General features: G+C 41.7%; 1 protein-coding gene across 1 annotated transcript; it reads left to right on the forward strand.

The window, feature by feature from the left end:
* Positions 1-1,597: 1,597 nt before the first annotated feature.
* MRPL45 (mitochondrial ribosomal protein L45) lies at positions 1,598-19,299 on the forward strand. The gene is made up of 8 exons (XM_058560799.1): positions 1,598-1,702; positions 2,946-3,123; positions 3,547-3,664; positions 6,814-6,912; positions 16,544-16,592; positions 17,488-17,637; positions 18,069-18,242; positions 18,454-19,299. Exons 1-8 carry the CDS (start codon positions 1,637-1,639, stop codon positions 18,538-18,540), a joined length of 921 nt encoding a protein of 306 aa, XP_058416782.1. The 5' UTR covers positions 1,598-1,636; the 3' UTR covers positions 18,541-19,299.
* Positions 19,300-20,103: the final 804 nt, after the last annotated feature.

Raw genomic sequence — 20,103 nt, forward strand, 5'->3', positions numbered from 1 at the left:
CGCGCGCTCCGCCACTGGCAGCCCGGGTTCAGATCCCGGGCGTGCACCGTCGCACCGCTTCTCTGGCCATGCTGAGGCCGCGTCCCACATACAGCAACTAGAAGGATGTGCAACTATGACATACCACTATCTACTGCGGCTTTGGGGGGGGAAAAAAAAGGAGGAGGAGGATTGGCAATAGATGTTAGCTCAGAGCTGGTCTTCCTCAGCAACAAAAAAAAGAGGAACATTAGCATGGATGTTAGCTCAGGGCTGATCTTCATCACACACACAAAAAAGAATAGAAATAATTAGATAGGTCTCATTTAAATACTTAATAATATATATTTTTAATTAACACACACGTAGCACCTAATTTCATGTTACTATTCATGTGTCATTCTATAGTTTCAATGCTGTGGCTAGGACTTGTGGGAGAATTCTTACCATTGAAGAATTTACAGTATAGTTGAGAAGTCAAGATTTAAGACAATATATGTGATCCCCAAAGCCAAAAGTAATCTCTCTCTTTCCACCATTTCACCTGGACCTTTATGGCAATTCTATTCTGGCCTGTAAACTCTCATATATACAGCCCATAGCTTCTGACTCATGGCAAAATACTGTAGGTAAGTGCTCAATAAACACTAATAGGCAGAATGAGATAAGAAACTATGGTAAGTGGAAAGTGTTTGCCATTCAGCAATGATTATAGCACTGGATTTTTCAGGATGATCCCAACATTAACAACTGAATATGAAGCCATACGGGATTGTAGTTTGTGCCTGGGTTCTGGAGTTAGACTGCTTGAATTTGAATCCCGCTTCTGCCAGTTATTTGTTGTGTGACCTTAAATAAATTATGTACTTAATTTCCATGTGGCCAACTTCATATGTAAAAGGAGAATATTACTCTCGTTTGTGGTGAGAATTAATTGAGTTAATATACGTAAAGTGCTTAGAAAATTGCCTGGCACCTGGTAAACAATTTCTAAGTATAAGCTATTTGTTAATATTAAACCTGTGCCTCTTTCCCAAGATGACAAACAACAAATGTTGTTAGTCCACGTGTCTTTTGCTTCAATAAACATAGTACTCATTATGTTTGTTCAATAAACATACTAGTCATTAATTCCCTTAATTTGACAGTAAGAAAGAATTTTCTTCACGAGGTACAGATTGGGAAAACTACGGGCTCAGGTTTAAGACTACCCAGATCCAGAAACTATTCATTTTTGCCTTTTCTGGGATCCAAGTAGGCACTGAAGGAAAACACTTATCTCACAAAAGAAACATCTTTTCATTCTTTACGAAACGGAAACAAGGCGCAACAGAGTCCCAACCTATAGAAATGTAGCAACTCCTTGCCCCCAGAAGGCCTTGGGCGCAGGCGCAGCTTGCGCTCTAGTGCTCGCCGGCTTGCGCGTGACTGGCGTGCATTCCACCCTGCCCCCAAGGCTGTTTTACTGCGCACGCGCAGTCCATACTCCAACCCCCCCCACCGACGTGCACGTGCGCGTTCGCGCCGCTCACACTTTGGTGGAGGGCGCGCGCCCTGGAAAATTCCACACCAGAGCTAGCTCCACCCCATGCGCCTTCTTTCCTGCGCCAAGCGCTTCACGCTTAGTCCCCATCCCGGCGGTCTTTGCGTGAACAAAATGGCAGCCACCGTGCTGCGGAGAGTGTCTTGCCTATCCAGGGCTTTAGGATGGTGGTCTCCGCAGGTTGGTAGGGACGGGGCGGATAGGACTCCAGAGGCTAGAGGAGGAGGACAAAGTAGAGGGAAATATCGCTTTGCAGTTATGCTTGGTAATCTTGGATGATACGAGTTATACCTAGGCTAGGGAAGAGTTTGAGATAGACAGGACCCAGCTACCGAGCTAAGTGGCCAAGTGGGGAGAGCCTGGGTAGGGTCATGGCGGGGAGCAAGTTCTCAGGGATTAAGTTTCTCCAGTTTGGTCTGGGTCTGTCTGGCGAGGAGGTGTTAAAGGGGAAAGATGTAATGGTTTGGTAGGTGGGCTCGCCTCCTTTTGATTCTTATAAATGTCCTAAATTAAGCAGTAGCTGGAAAGGAGGGAGTCCTGTATTGTCACTGTACCAGCTTCAACAGACCTCATGTCAGAGAAAAATTAAAAAGCTTATTTGTGTTTTTTATTATTATTTATTTATTTATTTAGTTTTTTTGTGAGGAGGATCAGCCCTGAGCTAACATCCGTGCTAATCCTCCTCTTTTTGCTGAGGAAGACCAGCTCTGAGCTAACATCTATTGCCAATCCTCCTCCTTTTTTTCCCCTAAAGCCCCATAGTTGTATGTCATAGTTGCACAGCCTTCTAGTTGCTGTATGTGGGACGCGGCCTCAGCATGGCCAGAGAAGCGGTGTGTTGGTCTGCGCCCGGTATCCGAACCCCGGGCCACCAGTAGCAGAGCGTGCACACTTAACCGCTAAGCCACGGGGCCGGCCCTAAAAAGCTTATTGATCAGTTGGGAGCTAGAATGACAGAATAAAGTTTACAGTGAGGCTCCCAGTAGAATGAGCAGAATGTAATCTGAGTAAATATAGAGATGCCAAGAAGAGGATTTTTCTTATGCTTTAATAGTAGCATTTTGCTCATTTCAGTATTGGGTTGGTGTTTAAGTTCCCCATCAGACTGAAGGTTGTTTGAAAGTAGAAGCTTTGCTTTAATCAACTCTGCATCCCTAGGAGTTGGTATAGTCTTGTACTATGGAAAGTACTAAAGGAAAGCCTTTAGTAAGTGTTGAGTGGTGTTAGTAAAGGTTGCTTACTGGCTTCTAGTAAGAGACACCCAGAAGTGTTAAGGTAGTAATGCATTTCCCCACGTATGTGGCTTCCTAATTGTTTCTAAGTCATTCTTTGGATGTGCCCTTTCTATCTTGGCTTAGAGTTTGTTCAAGGTAGTAGATTTTTTTCCAAGTTACCTATATCCTAATCTTTTCCTGCCTTCCAGCCAGTCTTGGTGACTCAGTCCACATCTGTAATTCCAGTGAGAACTAAAAAACGTTTCACACCCCCTACTTATGAACCTAAATTCAAATCCGAAAAGGAGTTTGTAGAACATGCCCGGAAAGCAGGACTGGTCATTCCTCCGGAACGTCTGGAGCGTCCCATACATCTGGCCTGTACAGGTGAGGCATATTTCTGAGACGCTGACCCAATCCCCTTCTGTCAGAGATCTGGAAGTGGAATGATTTGGGCTATGATTGACAGCATTTAATTAACCACAAAATTAACCGCAAAATCAGTTCAACCTCAATAATGATTTTATATACACTATATTTCATGAGGTCATCTTTGATCTTGTTTTCACACTGTTCCTAGAAGGCAAGGGTGAAATTTCTCCATTTGGTACAAGAAGAAACTGAGACTCTGAGAGAAAACTTAAATTATCTTATTATGTTTTTTGTAATGTAACGTGGTCCCCTCTACATGGAAGTCTGTTTCATTAGTCTAATTTATATCCAGGATCCCTCCCAATTTTATATGACCTCAAGATAAGCTTTTCTCAATCTTTCAATGTTTTTTTCAGTTTTCTCCGTCTCTCATTACAGCTGGTATCTTTGATGCCTATGTTCCTCCAGAGGGTGATGCTCGAGTGTCGTCTCTTTCAAAGGAAGGACTGGCACGGAGAGCTGAGCGATTGAAGAAGAATGTGGCATCACAATTGTCGTAGGTGTCTGAGACCACTGGGAGTTGATAGTAGAATAAAAATTTCTTAGCACTACTTTATTCTTGGGTTAATTGGGTTGGATATAACTCCCTTGATAACTCGACAGACTTTTCTTTTTCTGTAATAGAGTCTCTAGTTAATGTAGAGTAATAGGTGCATTTTGATTCTTAGCATCTCAGCCTTTATTGTTAGTTTTTGTCACATCAGGAATATGACTTTGAAGTTTGTAAGACACTTTTTTGATCACATATTTTACAATTTAAAATAATAATAAAAGAGAGCATATTTATATGAGAAGTGCCTTAGAGTTTAAACTTCAGAGAGGAAGAAAAGCCAAAAAAGGTCAAGAAGACAGACCTGTTTGAGGGAGCCTTAGTTAAGGAGCATAAGTGAGAACCTTCTTTTTAGTCTCTCTTTTAGTTGAAAGGACAGAAACATTTACTATTTGTCACTCTGAGGTTCTTTAGGGTCGTATATAGATATCTATGCCCAAGTATATTGAGTCAGTGTTAGTTCTTCAGGTGGCCATAACTTACTTCTGTAAATACACATCTTATCACATCACTTTTCCTGTTTTTTTTTTTTTTTGTGAGGAAAACCAGCCCTGAGCTAACATCCGATGCCAATCCTCCTCTTTTTGCTGAGGAAGATTGGCCCTGGGCTAACATCTGTGCCCATCTTCCTCTACTTGATATAGGACACTGCCTCAGCATTGCTTGACAAGTGGTGTGTCAGTGCACGCCTGGGATCCGAACCGATGAACCACCAGCCGCCAAAGTGGAGCTTGCACACTTAACCGCTGCGCCACCACACCAGCCCCACACCTTTCCTGTTTAAAACTCTTGTGGCTCCCTATTACCTGAACCAGATTTTTTCAGTGGTGTTCAAGGCTTTTTATATTTTTTAACTTTTTATTTATTTTTATTTTTAATTTTTTTTGTGAGGAAGATCACCCCTGAACTAACATCCATGCCAATCCTCCTTTTGCTGAGGAAGAGTGGCCCTGAGCTAACATCTGTGCCGATCTTCCTCTGCTTTATGTGGGACACCACCACAGCATGGCCTGACAAGTGGTGCATCAGTGCACACCCAGGATCTGAACCCGGGCCGCCAGCAGCAGAGCGTGCGTGCTTAACCGCTACGCCATGGGGCTGGCCCAAGGCTTTTTATCATGTGGCTCTTGCCTTCTTCTCCACCATCATCTTCTCCTTATTCCTTTTTGCTTATCCTAAACTTCAGCATTTCCAAACTAATTGCCAGTTCCTTAACGGTATTGTGCTATGCCTCTGTGTCTTTGCACGTCTTTTCCTTTGCCTGAAAATGTCTTTTTACCCCTTCTTTACCTGGTAACTGGAACTTCATTCCTCAAGAACCAGTTGAGGAGTCAGCCTGGTGGCATAGTGGTTAAGTTCATGCACTCCGCTTTGGCAGCCCTAAGTTTGCAGGTTCGGATCCCACACCACTATGCACCACTCATTAAGCCATACTGTGGTGACGTCCCACATACAAAATAGAGGAAGATTGGCATAGATGTTAGCTCAGGGCCAATCTTCCTCAGGGGGGTAAAAAAAAAGAGCATCGTGTCTGCTTTTAAGCCTTCCCTGACTCTTTTTTAGAGTTGCCTTTGCTATAATTGTAACTGTATACTTACACTTACTACTTCTAATAACTCTGTACTGCGATGATTTGCTTTCATGTGTTTCTGTCCTGGACTCTGAGCTCTTTGGTAGTAGGGTCCATGATGATGATGAATAAAACATATGTGGTTTTATCATGGAGTTATCATCCATTAACTCCATGGAGTTAATGGAAAACAGCCATTAAATACTGATTGGACACAAATAATTACAAGTATGGTGAAGTATGAGTGCTGTGGGAACATATGGGAAAGGTAACTTGGTCTGGGAGTTCAGGGAAGGCTTCCCTGAGGAGATGGTATTTAAAGCTGGGATCTAAAGAATTGCTTGGAGTTAGCTGGGTAGAAGGGTGCAGTGAGAAGTAGCATTCTAGGGAGACAAAACAGAACAAGCAAGCTCTGAGGTGAAAAGAGAGTGAAGGGAGTGTTGGATTTTTGTCAAATTCTTTTTCTGTGTCTGTTGAGATGATCATATGAGATTTGTCCTTTATTCTATTGATACAGTGTATTACATTAATTGATTTTTGAATGGTAAGCCAACCTTGCATTCTGGAGTAAATTCCACTTGGTCATGGTGTCTCTCATCCTCTTAATATACTTATAGTCACACTTTGATTAGATCAGAATTCCCTGTTTATGTTATTATAGTTATGAAAATGCTGTTGATAGCTGAGTCATGCAGTACATGATCATGACTTTGCCTTTCCTGCATAACATTTTTTTTCTGGAGTTAAGTGTCTTTTTTTCTCATTTGCTTACAGAACCCCTGGTTGTGTAAATTTCCTCTCAGTACATTAAAATCATTAAGTATTTTATCAATTTTATCTTCAAGAAGAAATTCCTCCTAGAGCCTTCTTACCTATTTCAGTCTGGACTGGTTATCCTTTAGTCCCATTGTATGTCTTTGGATCTACTTCTGTCATCATCCTGATATTCCTTTTGCCTTGCTCTTGTGTTGTATTCCCTGTTTCCTGGATTTTACATCTTTCATGGTTTATTCTGTTATTTTGGTGGAGCACGTTCCCCAGCAGCTTCGGGAGAAAGGATGTATGGTAGATAAAGGAGATCTTGCAAATATAAGGAAAAGTCTTTCTTTTACTCTCCCACTTCTTTCATAATTTGCCCAGGTTTAGAATTCTGGGCTAGAAATCATTTCTTCCTTAATTAAAAGCACTGCTCCATGTCTTTCTAATTTCTGATGTTGCTAGTTAGAAGCCTGATGTCATTCTGACTCTTGAGTTTTTGTATGAAACCTGTGTTTTCTTTCTAAGTGCTTATAGGATGTTTTTTTTTGATGCCAGAATTCTGAAATTTCACTATGAGAAGGCTTGGTCTTTCTTTGGAATGATTGATTTAGGTTTGAGTTAGAAGGTTGAATTTATAGGACTTGGCACATTTAAAAAATAATTATTGAATAAGTGGACAGACATTAATGGAGGTTAATATAAGCTGTGAGTTATGGGAATTGTATGAAGTCTTCTTTAGAAATGATTCTCATGCTTAATTTTACAGAATTCGGAGGATAAGAGAATGTGATGCTAATTTTAAAATAAAGGACTTCCCTGAAAAAGCTAAAGATATCTTCATTGAAGCTCACCTTTGTCTAAACAAGTAAGTAAACTCCCTATCTTATACTCATTATGTTCTCAGCAGCTATTATTCTAGGCACAGATTTTTTTTCCTTTAAGTAAGAGTTCTAGAGTGGGAGAACTTCCTGTGTGGGAAATAATTGGAGCCTGGAGCTGTCCTTGACTCCTCTCCCTGCTCCTGGGAGTTTTCACCATGTGATCTGGCTCAGCTCTGCCCACAAGTGTTGGGAGACTCTGCCAAAGGGCTGCTGTTTCACCCCACCTGATCCCTAATTCATCCTGACTCTTTTTGTGTGCTTGTCTTATGTATGTACATTTCCCTTTTCTTAGTTATTTTTTTTATTTTATTTTTTTGTGAGGCAGATCAGTCCTGAGCTAACATCCATGCTAATCCTCCTCTTTTTGCTGAGGAAGACCGGCTCTGAGCTAACATCTAATGCCAATCCTCCTCCTCTTGTTTTCCCCGAAGTCCCAGTAGATAGTTGTATGTCGTAGTTGCACATCCTTCTAGTTGCTGTATGTGGGACGCGGCCTCAGCATGGCTGGAGAAGCGGTGCGTCAGTGCGCACCCGGGATCCGAACCCGGGCTGCCAGTAGCGGAGGGCACACACTTAACCGCTAAGCCACGGTGCCGGCCCTCCTTAGTTATTTTGAATAAGTTTCTTTTGGAGATTTGCAACTTTTTCTTGATTCAACCAAGGGCAAAGTCAGGGCTGCTAAAGAGATGAAAAATCAATGAGAGACCTGGAATAATCTTAAGTACCAGTCCTTGGATTCTTGCTGACATTCATGAACTGTGGCTGCTATGGCTAGGCTTCAGGGAGAACACAAAAACTGTACTCTAAAATCCATTTCCTTTTACTTTTGTTTTATGTCTTAAAAATTTTTTTTAATTATGAAATATTTCAAACATATAAAAATATATAAGTACCATTTAAGTTAATAGATGTTTACATTTTGCCATATTTACTTCAGAATGCCTAATAGGGGGAGGGGAGAGGGATAAAACATTATAGATATAGCTAAAGCCCCATATCCCGCTTCTTTGCCTTCCTAGAGATAACCACCATCCTACGTATGTATCATTCCCATGCATTTTTTTGTTTGGGGGGGTGAGGAAGATTGGCCCTGAGCCACCATCCATTGCCAGTCTTCCTCTTTTTGGTTGAGGAAGATTGTCCCTGAGCTAACATCTGTGCCAGTCTTCCTCTACTTTGTATATGGGATGCCGCCACAGCGTGGCTTGATGAGCAGTGTGTAGGTCTGTGCCCAGCATCCGAACTCATGAACCACAGGCCACCGACGTGGAGTGAGCAAACAACCACTAGGCCACTGGGCCAGCCCCTCATTCCCATGCATGTTTTTATACTTTCACTGCATGAATACGTATATAAACAACGTACAGTATTGTTCTATGTATTGTGAAAATTTACACGAATGATACTGTATATATCTTTTTGAAACCTGCTATTTTTATTGTTCAACATAGTTTTTTGTATGTGTGATTTTTTTCTACCACGTTATTTTGTGCATTCTATTTACTGTGATTTTTCTTTGCCTCTTTTTCTCCTTTCATTTGTTGGATTGATATAATTTCTTTCTTCCTTTTTTATTCCTTCCACTTGTTTGGGAGTATTACATTCTACTTCTGTTCTTTCAGGAGCTATTTTTAAAAGGTTTAACATATATACTTGACTTAATATTATGAGAACCTTCGCACACTTGAATTCCAATCACTACCTCATGCATCTTCCATGTTTTGTTATCTAGTTTTTTGGTTCTGCCTTGTTTTTATTTCACTTTCATTTTTTGTTTATGAGGTTTTTCCCCCACTTCATTTTTTTTTTTTTTTTTTTATTTAGGAAGTATTTTTTTTTTTTTTGTGAGGAGATCAGCCCTGAGCTAACATCCGCCAATTCTCCTCTTTTTTTGCTGAGGAAGACGGCCCTGGGCTAACATCTGTGCCTGTCTTCCTCCACTTTATATGGGACGCCGCCACAGCATGGCTTACCAAGCAGTGCGTCGGTGCGCACCCGGGATCCGAACCAGCGAACCGCGGGCCGCCGCAGCGGAGCGCGCGCACTTAACCGCTTGCGCCACCGGGCCGGCCCCCCCCCACTTCATTTTTAAAAGATACTTTCTTCCGGTAGAGCATTCTAGGTTGGTAGCTGGTTTCTGTCAGCATGTTGAAGATGTCGTCTTTTGCTTTCTGTTGTCTCTATTGAGAAGTTAGCTATTTTTTCTTGTTGTTCCTTTAAAGTTCAAGTTTCTTTTTTCTCTGCCTGCTTTTAAGATTTTTTTCTCTGCCTTCAGTTCTCAGCAGTTTACTATGATATGTGTGTGTGTGTGTTTGTGTGTCTCTATCCTGCTCTGGGTTCCTATTGCTTAAATCTTTAGGTGCTTTTTTTGTTAGTGTTAGAAAATTCTTAGAACATCTCTTCAGATGTTCCTTCTGCTCCACTTTCTTGCCTGCTTGTGTAGCTCTGAATATGCATATGTTAGATCTTTTCACTGTGTGCCAAATGTCTCTTAGGCTACTTTCTATATTTTCCAATCATTTTTTCTTTTCCCCTCCAGCTTTAATTTGGATATTTTCTGATCTATCTTTCTGTCCTCTTTTCAGTTGTATCTAATCTGCTGTTAAACTTATCTATTGAGTTCTTAGTTTTGTACTTATTTTCCATTTTTTACTTATAGAACTTTAATTTGATTTTTTGTGTGTGTCCGTTTTTTGCTAAAATTCTCCAGTCTTTCATGTAATTTCTTCAACATACTAATTACACTATTTTAAAGTCTGTGTCTGATAAAATCTATGTCTTCAATAGATCTGTTTTATCTTATCTTTTTTTTCTTTTGTTTTTGGTTAGTTTTTTTCTTTTTTTTTTTTGGTGAGGAAGATCAGCCCTGTGCTAACATCTGCCAATCCTCCTCTTTTTGCTGAGGAAGACTGGCCCTGGGTGAACATCCGTGCCTCATCTTCCTCCACTTTACATGGGATGCTGCCACAGCATGGCTTGCCAAACGGTGCATTGGTGCGCACCCAGAGATCCGAACCAGCGAACCCCAGGCTGCCGCAGCAGAATGTGGGCACTTAACTGCTTGCGCCACCAGGCCGGCCCCTGGTTAGTTTTTGTCTTTTTGTATGCCTACATTTTTTTTTTCCAAATAGATATTTTTTAAAAATCAAACATGTAACCATTCACACATTGTTCATCAAGCCATGCTGTGGTGGCATCCCACATACAAAATAGAAGAAGAGTGGCACAGATGTTAGCTTAGGGACAATCTTCCTCAAGGAAAAAGAGGAAGATTGGCAACAGTTGTTATCTTGGGGCCAGTCTTCCTCACCAAAAAAAAAAAAAAAACCAAACAACTTTTGGTTTCATTGATTTTCTCTGTTGTTTTTTTATGTTGTCTATTTTGTTTTTCTCTGCTCTAATCTTATTATTTCCTTCCTTCTGCTAGCTTTGGGTTTAGTTTGTTCTTCTTTTTCTAGTTCCTTACATTGTACAGTTAAGTTATTAATTTGAGATCTTTCTTCCTTGTTTTTCTTTTCTTTTCTTTTATTTATTTATTTATTTTTTTTGGTGAGGGAGATCAGCCGTGAGCTAACATCCATGCCAATCCTCCTCTTTTTGCTGAGGAAGACTGGCCCTGAGCTAACATCTATTGCCAGTCCTCCTCCTTTTTTTTTCCCTTTTTCTCCCCAAAGCCCCAGTAGATAGTTGTATGTCATAGTTGCACATCCTTCTAGTTGCTGTATGTGGGATGCCGCCTCAGCGTGGCTGGACAAGCGGTGCATTGGTGCACACCTGGATCCGAACCAGTGTTACCAGTAGTGGAGCGTGGGCACTTAACCGCTAAGCCACAAGGCCGGCCCCTTTCTTCTTTGTTAATGTACGCATTTGCAGCTATAAATTTTCCTATTAGCACTGCTTTTGCTATATCCTGTAAGTTTTGGTATGTTGTGTTTTCATTTTCATTTTTCTCAAGGTATTTTGTAATTTCCCTTGTGATTTCTTCTTTGATCCATTGATTATTTAAGAGTGTGCTGTTTATTTTCCACATTTTGGTGAATTTTACAATTTTTCTTCTGTTATTGATTTCTAATTTCATTCTGTTGTGATCAGAAAAGATACTTTGCGTGATTTTAGTCTTTTAAAATTTATTCAGGCTTGTTTTGTGGCCTAACCCATGGTCCATCCTGGAGAATGTTCCATGTGCACATGAAAGGAATGTGTATTCTGTTGTTGTGGGATGCAGTGTTCTGTATATGTCTGTTAATTGGTGTTATACGTTCTCTTTTGCCTTATGGATTTTCTATCTGGTTGTTCTCTGCATTATTGAAAGTGGAGGATTGAAATCTCCAACTATTACTGTAGAACTGTTTATTTCTCCCTTTAATTCTGTCAGTTTTTGCTTTACGCATTTTGGGGCTGTGTCTTAGGTATGTGTTTATAATTGTTATATCTTCTTGATGGATTGAGCCTTCTATCAGTATATAGTGTCCTTCTTTGTCTTTTGTAACCTTTTTCGTGTAAAGTCTATTTTATCTAACAATAATATCACTGTCCCAACTGTCTTTTGGTTACTATTTGCATGAATATCTTTTTCCGTCTTTTTACTTTCAATCTTTTTGTGTCTTTCTATCTAAAATGAGTCTCTTGTAAACAACATATAGATGGATTGTAGGTTTTTGTTACTCCATCTGCCAATTTCTGCCTTTTATTTGGAGAGTTGAATGCATTTATGTGTGAAGTAATTACTGATAAGAAGGAGTTCTGCCATTTAGCTATTTATTTTCTGTGTATCTTTTATGTTTCTTGGTCTTCAATTCCTCCATTACTGCCTTTTTTGTATTTAGTTGATTTTTTTTATAATGTACCATTCTGATTGCCTTCTTTCCTTTCCTATATATTTTTTAGTTATTTTCTTAGTGGTTACCTTGGAGATTAGAACTAACATCTTAATTTATAACAACCTAGTTGGAATAATATCAACTTAGTTTCGTAGTATACAAACACTCTGCTTCTATAGATCTCTGTCTTTCCCCCTTTATATTGTTATTGTCACAGTTACATCTTTATACATTGTGTGCCCATAACATAGATTTATAATTATTGTTTTATGCATTTGCCTTTTAAATCCTATAGGAAAAAAATTAAGAGGAGTTACAAAGCAAAAGTACAATATATTTGGCTTTTATATTTACCTATGTAGTTTCCTTTACCAGTGTTCTTTATTTCTTCTTGTGACTTTGAGTTATTGTCTAGTGTCCTTTCATTTCAGTCTGAAAAACTCCCCTTAGCATTTCTAGTAGGGCAGATCTACTGCTAATGAACTCTCAGTTTTTGTTTATCTGGGAATGTCTAAATTTCTCCTTCATTCTTAAAGGATAGTTTTCCCATCTATAGAATTCTTGGTTGACAGTTTTTTATCTTTCAGGACTTTAAATATATCATCCCATTGCCTTCTGGCCTCCATGGTTTCTGATAAAAAATCAACTGTAGGGGCTGGCCCTAGGGCATAGTGGTTGGGTTTGGTGCACTCTGCTTTGGCGGCCCGGGTCCACGGGTTTGGACCCTGGGCGCAGACCTATACCACTTGTCGGCCATCCTGTGGCAGCGACCCACATATAGAGTGGAGGCAGATTGGTGCAGATGTTAGTTCAGGGCTAATCTTCCTCAAACAAAAAAAGAGGAAGATTGGCAACAGATTAGCTCAGGGCTAATCTTCCTCAGGAAAAAAAAAATCAACTGTAATCTTATTGAGAATCCCTTGTATGTGATGAGTCACTTCTCTCTTGCTGCTTTCGAGATTCTCTGTCTTTGGGTTTTAACACTTGGACTGTAATGTGTCTCAGTGTGGATTTCTTTGAGTTTATCTTGTTTGGAGTTTGTTGAACTTCTTGGATGTGAATATTCATGTCTTTCATCAGATATGTGATGTTTTTGGCCATTATTTCTTTGAATATTTTTTCTGCCCCTTTCTCTCTTCTCTTTCTGAGACTCCTATAATATGTGTTTTGGTACATTTGATGGTGTCCCACAGGTCCTTCAGGCTCTGCTCTTTTTTCTTCATTCTTTTTTCTTTTTGCTCCTCAGACTGGATAATTTTAATTGCCTCATCCTCAAGTTTGCTGATCCTGCTGATCAGCAAATCCTGCTGATTCTGCCTGCTCAGATCTGCTCTTCAACCCCTGTAGTGAATTTTTTATTTCAGTTATTGTACTTTTCAGCTCTAGAATTTGTTTGGTTTCTTTTCATAATTTCTCTTTATTGATGTTCTTATTTTGTTTATACATTGTTTCCTGATTTCCTTTAGTTCTTTGTCTATGGTTTCCTTTTATCTTATTGAGCATATTTAGGACAGTTGATTGAACATCTTTGACTAATAATTCAATGTCTGGACTTGCTCAGGGACAGTTTCTGTCAAATTTTTTTTTCCTGTGAATGGCCTTACTTTTGTATTTCTTGGGATACTTTGTAATTTTTTGTTGAGAACTGGACCTTCTAAGTATTATAATGTAATAACTCTGAAAATCAGATTCCTGTACTCCTCAGGAATTGCTGACTTTGCTCATCAGTGCTGCTGGCATTCCATTTGTGGCTACTGTGTTTTTTTTTTTTTTTTGAGGAAGATCGGCCCTGAGCTAGCATCTGCCAATCCTCCTCTTTTTTTGCTGAGGAAGACTGGCCCTGGGCTGACATCCGTGCCCATCTTCCTCCACTTTATATGGGACACCGCCACAGCATGGCTTGATAAGCAGTGCGTTGGTGCACACCGGGGATCCGAACTGGCAAACCCTGGGCCTTCGCAGCGGAGCGCACGCACTTAACCGCTTGCACCACTGGGCCGCCCCCTCATTTGTGGCTATTCTAAACTAATATTGCTAGGGGCCGGCCCCGTGGCTTAGTGGTTAAGTTCAACGTGCTCTGCTTTGGTGGCCCGGGTTCACTGGTTCGGATCCCGGGTGCAGACCTGCACCACCTGTCAGCCATGCTGTGGCAGTGACCCACATACAAAATAGAGGAAGATTGGCACAGATGTTAGCTCAGGGCTAATCTTCCTCAAGCAAAAAGAAAAAGAGGAAGACTGGCAACAGATGTTAGCTCAGGGCGAATTTTCCTCAGCAAAAATAATAAACTAGTATTGCTAAGTGTGTATTCTTTGTTGTGTGTCGTCATTGAAGTTTCTATTCTATTCTCTCTGCAGTCAGCCAGTGACCTCACAAAGATTTCCTTTAGTGTTGGGCTGAATAAAAATAAAAGAGATGTTCTTGTTTCTTGGTCCCTTTAAATCTTTTGATAGATGTTGGTGGGAGAAGCTCTTGCAACCAACAGGGCCAAAACCATTGCATCATCTGCTCTGGTCTCTCTGCAATCCACCAGACTGACCAAAATGTGAAACCCCAAATTTTTGGAGGGCAGAGTCCCCACTGCCTGACCTAGCACCAGCTATCCACTTTAGGAACATGGGTCACTATCCCCACAGTTTTGGCAAGGCTGAAGGAAGGAGTGGTAGGTGGTTTGCACAGATTGTTCTTCTACTCAAGATCAGTAACCTCTTCCTTCATCAGGCACCGCCTTGGTTGTTATAAGTGTCCAGTCAGAATCTAGAGTTCTGAAATAGTGATTCTGGTCTTTTTTTCCCAATTTACCAGTTGTTTCGATGGAGGAACTCACCCCTAGAGCTTCCTGCTCTTTCATTTTGCTTCATGTCTGTGTCAGTTGCCTTTTGCTAGATAGATTCTAGGTGTGTTTTGTAATGTTTAGTTGTAAGCTCATCTTCAGTGGAGATTGTTTCTTCTGAGGGAATTCTGAACAACTTAAGTTATGAATATGCTCCCAGAGAGGTTTTGTGCGTGTTTCTTCCAGATACCTCAGGCGTATCATTGGCCAGGTATCAGTTTTAAAGATTTTTATTTTATTTTATTTTTATTTTTCCCCCCAAAGCCCCAGTAGATAGCTGTATGTCATAGCTGTACATCCTTCTAGTTGCTGTATGTGGGATGCGGCCTCAGCATGGCCGGAGAAGCGGTGCGTCGGTGCGCGCCCGGGATCCGAACCCGGGCCGCCAGCAGCCGAGCGCGCGCACTTAACCACTAAGCCACGGGGCCGGCCCCCAGGTATCAGTTTTAATGTTAAGTTCTTACCTTAGGAATTTTTACACTATACAGGTACCATAAATTCTGCCTTTACATCTGAGGGTAATGTGGGCTTAGGGCTTTAATTTTTTAGTTTTTATTTTTTTCCCTAGAGAGAAGATTTATCTCTTGGTTGGTGGACTGTTTTTCTAGTCTCCCTTTGCTACAAGTGCAGGACTCTTTTGAGAGTTGTAGCTTTATGCAGGGATCTCAGTTCCAACTCCCTGCCCTTTGAGGGTCCGAGGCTTTAGGAAGAGTCAGCTCCTAGCCATCAGATCTATTTCTGGATCCCTTAATCATCCCTTATGGTGTCATGGGATCAGGTTGTATTCTTTCCATTCTGGTTTTAGTTCCCTTTCCTTTCTGGCATCTGGGGATTTATCTTTCTTGTGAACTAGAGTACAGTATTTATAAATGTGTGTGTGTCTATGGATAGTATATTCTATCCAGCATTTTTAGATGTTTATAGTGGGCATAGTTTCACGTTAGCTCAGTCCATTATGTTGCCAGAAGCAGATGACTTCCTTTTATTTTTCAGTGTAAGTTCTATTGCAAAATAGGAAGTGAACTCATAGAAAGGGGAATTTATTTTACTGAAGATTTCTAGGCCGAGATAGTGAAGAAGAAGGGTTCATTCAGAGGTGCCAGGCATGTAGTTGTGTAGCTGTCACCAGAACTCAGTCTAGTCTAGTCTAGTCTCGAGCTACAGTGGGGGAAATTTCTGTTAGGAATAGAGGTGGAAGGGAAGCAGATAGATCTAATCCCTTACTCACTCTGGGATTAGAGACAAGATTTTACAAAGGGACAAAGACTTAAACTTCCCAAAAAGTATTAAACTGTGGGGAAAAGTTAAGAATGTGTATCTGAAAGAAACTAATCTGTGATCTTAGGTTTATTTGAAACTCCTCAGTTAGGAACCTTCCTAAAATCTTGTATATACAGGAACTGGGGTTTGCTGTCTGTTTTCTTACTATTATTGCATAGAATTGGCATGACTAGGTCACTCTGGCAGCACCAAAGATGGGTGGAAACAAAGTACCAGAAAAGACAGATGATTATCCTTTGGCTAAGTTCATAGATAAGAGTATCGATGCAAGGCCAAGACAGTTGTACTAATGATGTGTATGAGGTAAGAGGAGATAAGATGAGCTTCTGATTATTTGTTTTGGGTTTCATTCCCCATAGCAGCTAGAGCAAAGATCGATCCCCATGTCCCAGGGAGGGTCTCTTGCCCATCTTAAGGATGTATGATAATTTCAGAGAAATTTCTTTCTGCTCCTGAGATTCAAACTTAACTTTACACTGCTGTTAGATCTCAGGGTTTTCTTTTAAATCATTTTCATATTTGTGTCTCCAGGACTTAGCGTATTACCTCGCTTATAGTAGGTGTGCAGAAAACATGTATAAAAATGAATTGAATTGTCTTCCATTTCTAGGGCCATTTTCAATTTTCATACAGGTTATCATAAAAGCAGGAGTCAATGATATACATCTCTTTCTTTTTTAGCTCAGACCATGACCGGCTTCATACCTTGGTAACTGAAAACTGTTTTCCGGTAGGTTCTCATCCTCCTCAGATCTGTGGGATGCTTGAATGGGCAGATTCTAGACATTGCCCCTGGTTTTCTTAAGAAGGATCAGTTTTGAAAGTACAGGAAGTTTAACGCAAAAGCTTAAGTTCCATTATTTTTGGCTGAATGATAATGACTTGACATGGACTCTGGTAAGGGCTGCACATGAGGAAGGAGGAAGTCCCCAGAAAGCAGTACTGAAACCTTGGGGTACGGATCCTGGGGGCAGGGTGTGGGCTACATTAGGCCAGCCCTACACACACCTACACTTTAATAAAGGATTTAACAAGCATTCACAAGGCTTACACTGTTTGGTAACAGGTGCTAGGTACTTTGGGAGGACGTTCAAGAATGGAGACTTTGTGGTTCAAGGACAGAAATTTCAGTTTCTGTCAATTCAGCCTCATCTCCCTAGGGACAAGAATAGCTAGCGTAGTCTGTTATCCCTGTAAAATCCCACCCTTCACTGCTAAAAGGTGAGGCGGGGGGCGGGGGGGGGACGACAACATGTGTGCAGTTAACAGAAATACATGCAATAATTAGCAGATTATGAAAGTGTCTGGGAGGGATGATGGTGTCTTAGGTAAGCCGGCAGTTTGGAGTGTGGTTTTCATTGATTTGGAGAAGGGTCCTCCAGGAGGTAGCTTGGTCTTGAGTTGTGATTTAGATGAAAAGGTAAGTTGTTGGGAGGTGGGTTTGAGTAATAGCTTAACGAGAACTTGGGAAGGTGAGAGAGAAAAGAAGCAAAAGAAAGCATTTTGTGGGAAGTGTTGCACGTTGGCTGTAGTATTAGAAGGCGTGAGAGCAGGTGTGGAAGGAAGCAGCAGCTTCCCTAAAGGGAGGGAAAAACCCATTTGAACTTGTTCTCCTCTGCCTTCAGGACATGGTCTGGGACATCAAATATAAGACCGTCCGCTGGAGCTTCGTAGAATCTTTAGAGCCACCTCAGGTGGTTCAGGTTCGCTGTTCAAATCTGCTGAACCAGGGCAACATGTATGGCCAGATCACTGTCCGCATGCACACCCGGCAGGTAGAGGCACCAGTCTGCTTCCCTCCCAGTTTTTCTTTACTCTCGGGCTGGGCACCCACCTCTGGAGTCCTGGCTGCAGCTGCCTAGGACTGTGGGTTCTAAGGAACCCAATGTCTTCCTTGGTCTATCACTGTGCCCTTCTCACTGCCAGAAGCTAGCTGTACTGAGACAGGTGCGAGGATGTTCTCTTCTACCCTTCCTGGTCTTGACTCCCTTCCCCTCCCGCTTCCGCTCCCCAAAAAACCTCTGAAGTGTCAGTAGTTGATCCGTTAGTCTAGATTCAGAATTCTGAGATAATTTTTTTCTACCTATTTAAATGTTTTGTTATGGTTGTTTCAAAAATGGTCGTGTGGCCAAAAAACAGAAACCAAAACAAAACAGAACAAACAACTCTGTGGACTAACAAACTAGATTTGCTGTCATCCTTGCAGACTCTGGCCATCTATGACCGGTTTGGCCGATTGATGTATGGACAGGAAGATGTGCCCAAGGATGTCCTGGAGTATGTTGTCTTTGAAAAGCACCTGGTAAACCCCTATGGGAGCTGGAGAATGCATGGCAAGATTGTCCCCCCATGGGCACCCCCTAAGCAGCCCATCCTTAAGGTAAGGCAGCTTGCGTGGTTTAAGAGAGCTGAGGCAGTGCTCATGGCATCCTAAGCCACTCCTGTTGGGCTCCACCTAGTGGAGAGACAGGGTGATGCAGCACCAGGGAAGGGGAAGCCTCCTGTGGGGGGTGGGCATGGAGGTAAGTGTGAATCTCTCTTGGGTAAGCCGTGGGCTTGGAGGTAGATAACTCAGCTTCCTGCTCTTTCAGACCGTGATGATCCCTGGTCCCCAGCTGAAACCCTGGGAAGACTATGAAGAGCCACAAGGAGAGGCCCATAAGCCTCAGCTAGCCTGATGGCAAAAATGACTCCTGGGGTGAAGCATGGGTGGTGAGGTGGCTGGAAGCTGTGAAGTCTGGGAGTCTGAGCGCTGTAAAGTCATCTATCTCCATCACGCTGTAGAAGGAACTACCTTTGTTCTCTCCTGTCCTGCTTGGGTCTTTTCAGCAGTCTCATCTTTAATAACCACAGCTGATGGCTGGGCCCAGGTAGGTGGCTGCTGTGCACAGCCATAGACCCACTTTTAGAAGAAATTTTATATCTAGCCTCTGAGTGTAGATGAAAGACGGTATGTTACAGAGAACATCTGATAGCGGTTTTTCCTATAGCAGGACTGTCAGGAGCAAATTGGCGGAATTTTCTTTCTAATCGCAGGGCAGCGATCAGAGTTTGAAATAAAACACTATCAGGGTGTTGGACAAATTGTAGTGGGTTCTGTACATTTCTGGTTCAGGTTGGAAGCACACCAGCCTTCAGATGGCAGAAATGGAAGACAAGCTGAATTGTGAGTGATGTGACTTCCAGGAAATCCAGACTTGGGAAAAATAATTAGTGTTTATAAAAGATAGTATCATTTAAGTGGGTCTTTTCTCATACACTGACTCACTGAATCAGCGTTTGTATTTCATAGAAGGATGTACATCCAAAGAAATCGTTTATCCCTCAGCCTTTGGATTGTGTTCTTAGTTGTCAGCTACATCCTGGTATAATCCCAGGAAAGGTGGCGAGGAGGGAGGCAGGGGCCGTGGAGAAGTTGATATATTTGCGAAATCATCTGTAAGACTTGGTTTCCTGATTTCTAGGACCTCTTGGAGATGGTAACTGTTCTTTCCAGCCCAGCACTGGGAAGGCAAAGGTACCAGAACACGAACCTGTGTAGAGTGAAACAGCCCAGCCGCTCCTTGTTCCTTAACTCTAGCTGAGCTGTTGGGGAGGATGTGGGACTTCACATACTCTTGTGCCCTGGGTCATCTGAGGTGTGATAAGGGAAATCACTCTACCAGCAGCAAGCTTGGCTTATAGTACTATTGCTTTCATCAGCCTGGTGTGGGCTCCCTTAAAAAACAGGACCTTAATTCTCATAGTTTCCATTTTTCAAGCCTGGAGTTTTCTTTTAAGGAATCTGTCACTTAGGGTGAGGATTAATCTGTTCTGACCTTGACCCGAAAGTAGAGCCCAAAGAAACTGGAATCAGGTCGAGAATAACTTAACTCCTCAGTCTCTAAAGCTACCATCTCAGAAGCAGGGAACAGACCAGGCCTTACCGGGGAAAACTGATGTTTCCACAGCAGCTGTAAAACTGATTTTTTTGCAGTGCTGACTGGAAACAAGACGTGTGCTGGGGGAAGAGGCAGCTTTGGTGGGTTAATCCAAAGCAGCCACTCTCATCATGCTACTTAGTCCCAACCCTTTTAGCTTAAAATGTACATCAGTTTGCAGCATTACTGCCCAAGTGAGGTCTGGTCACATCCTATTTGCCTGAGCCCCAGATTAAGGCAAAATGAGAAGGGAAGTGCTTTGAGTAGGATCCACAACCATGAGGAATAAAGGGAGGTAATGCAGGGAGGGGAGGGCAGAAG

The sequence above is a fragment of the Diceros bicornis genome, chromosome 18 (genome assembly GCF_020826845.1).
Source record: "Diceros bicornis minor isolate mBicDic1 chromosome 18, mDicBic1.mat.cur, whole genome shotgun sequence".
In the NCBI taxonomy this organism is placed as follows: Eukaryota; Metazoa; Chordata; class Mammalia; order Perissodactyla; family Rhinocerotidae; genus Diceros; species Diceros bicornis.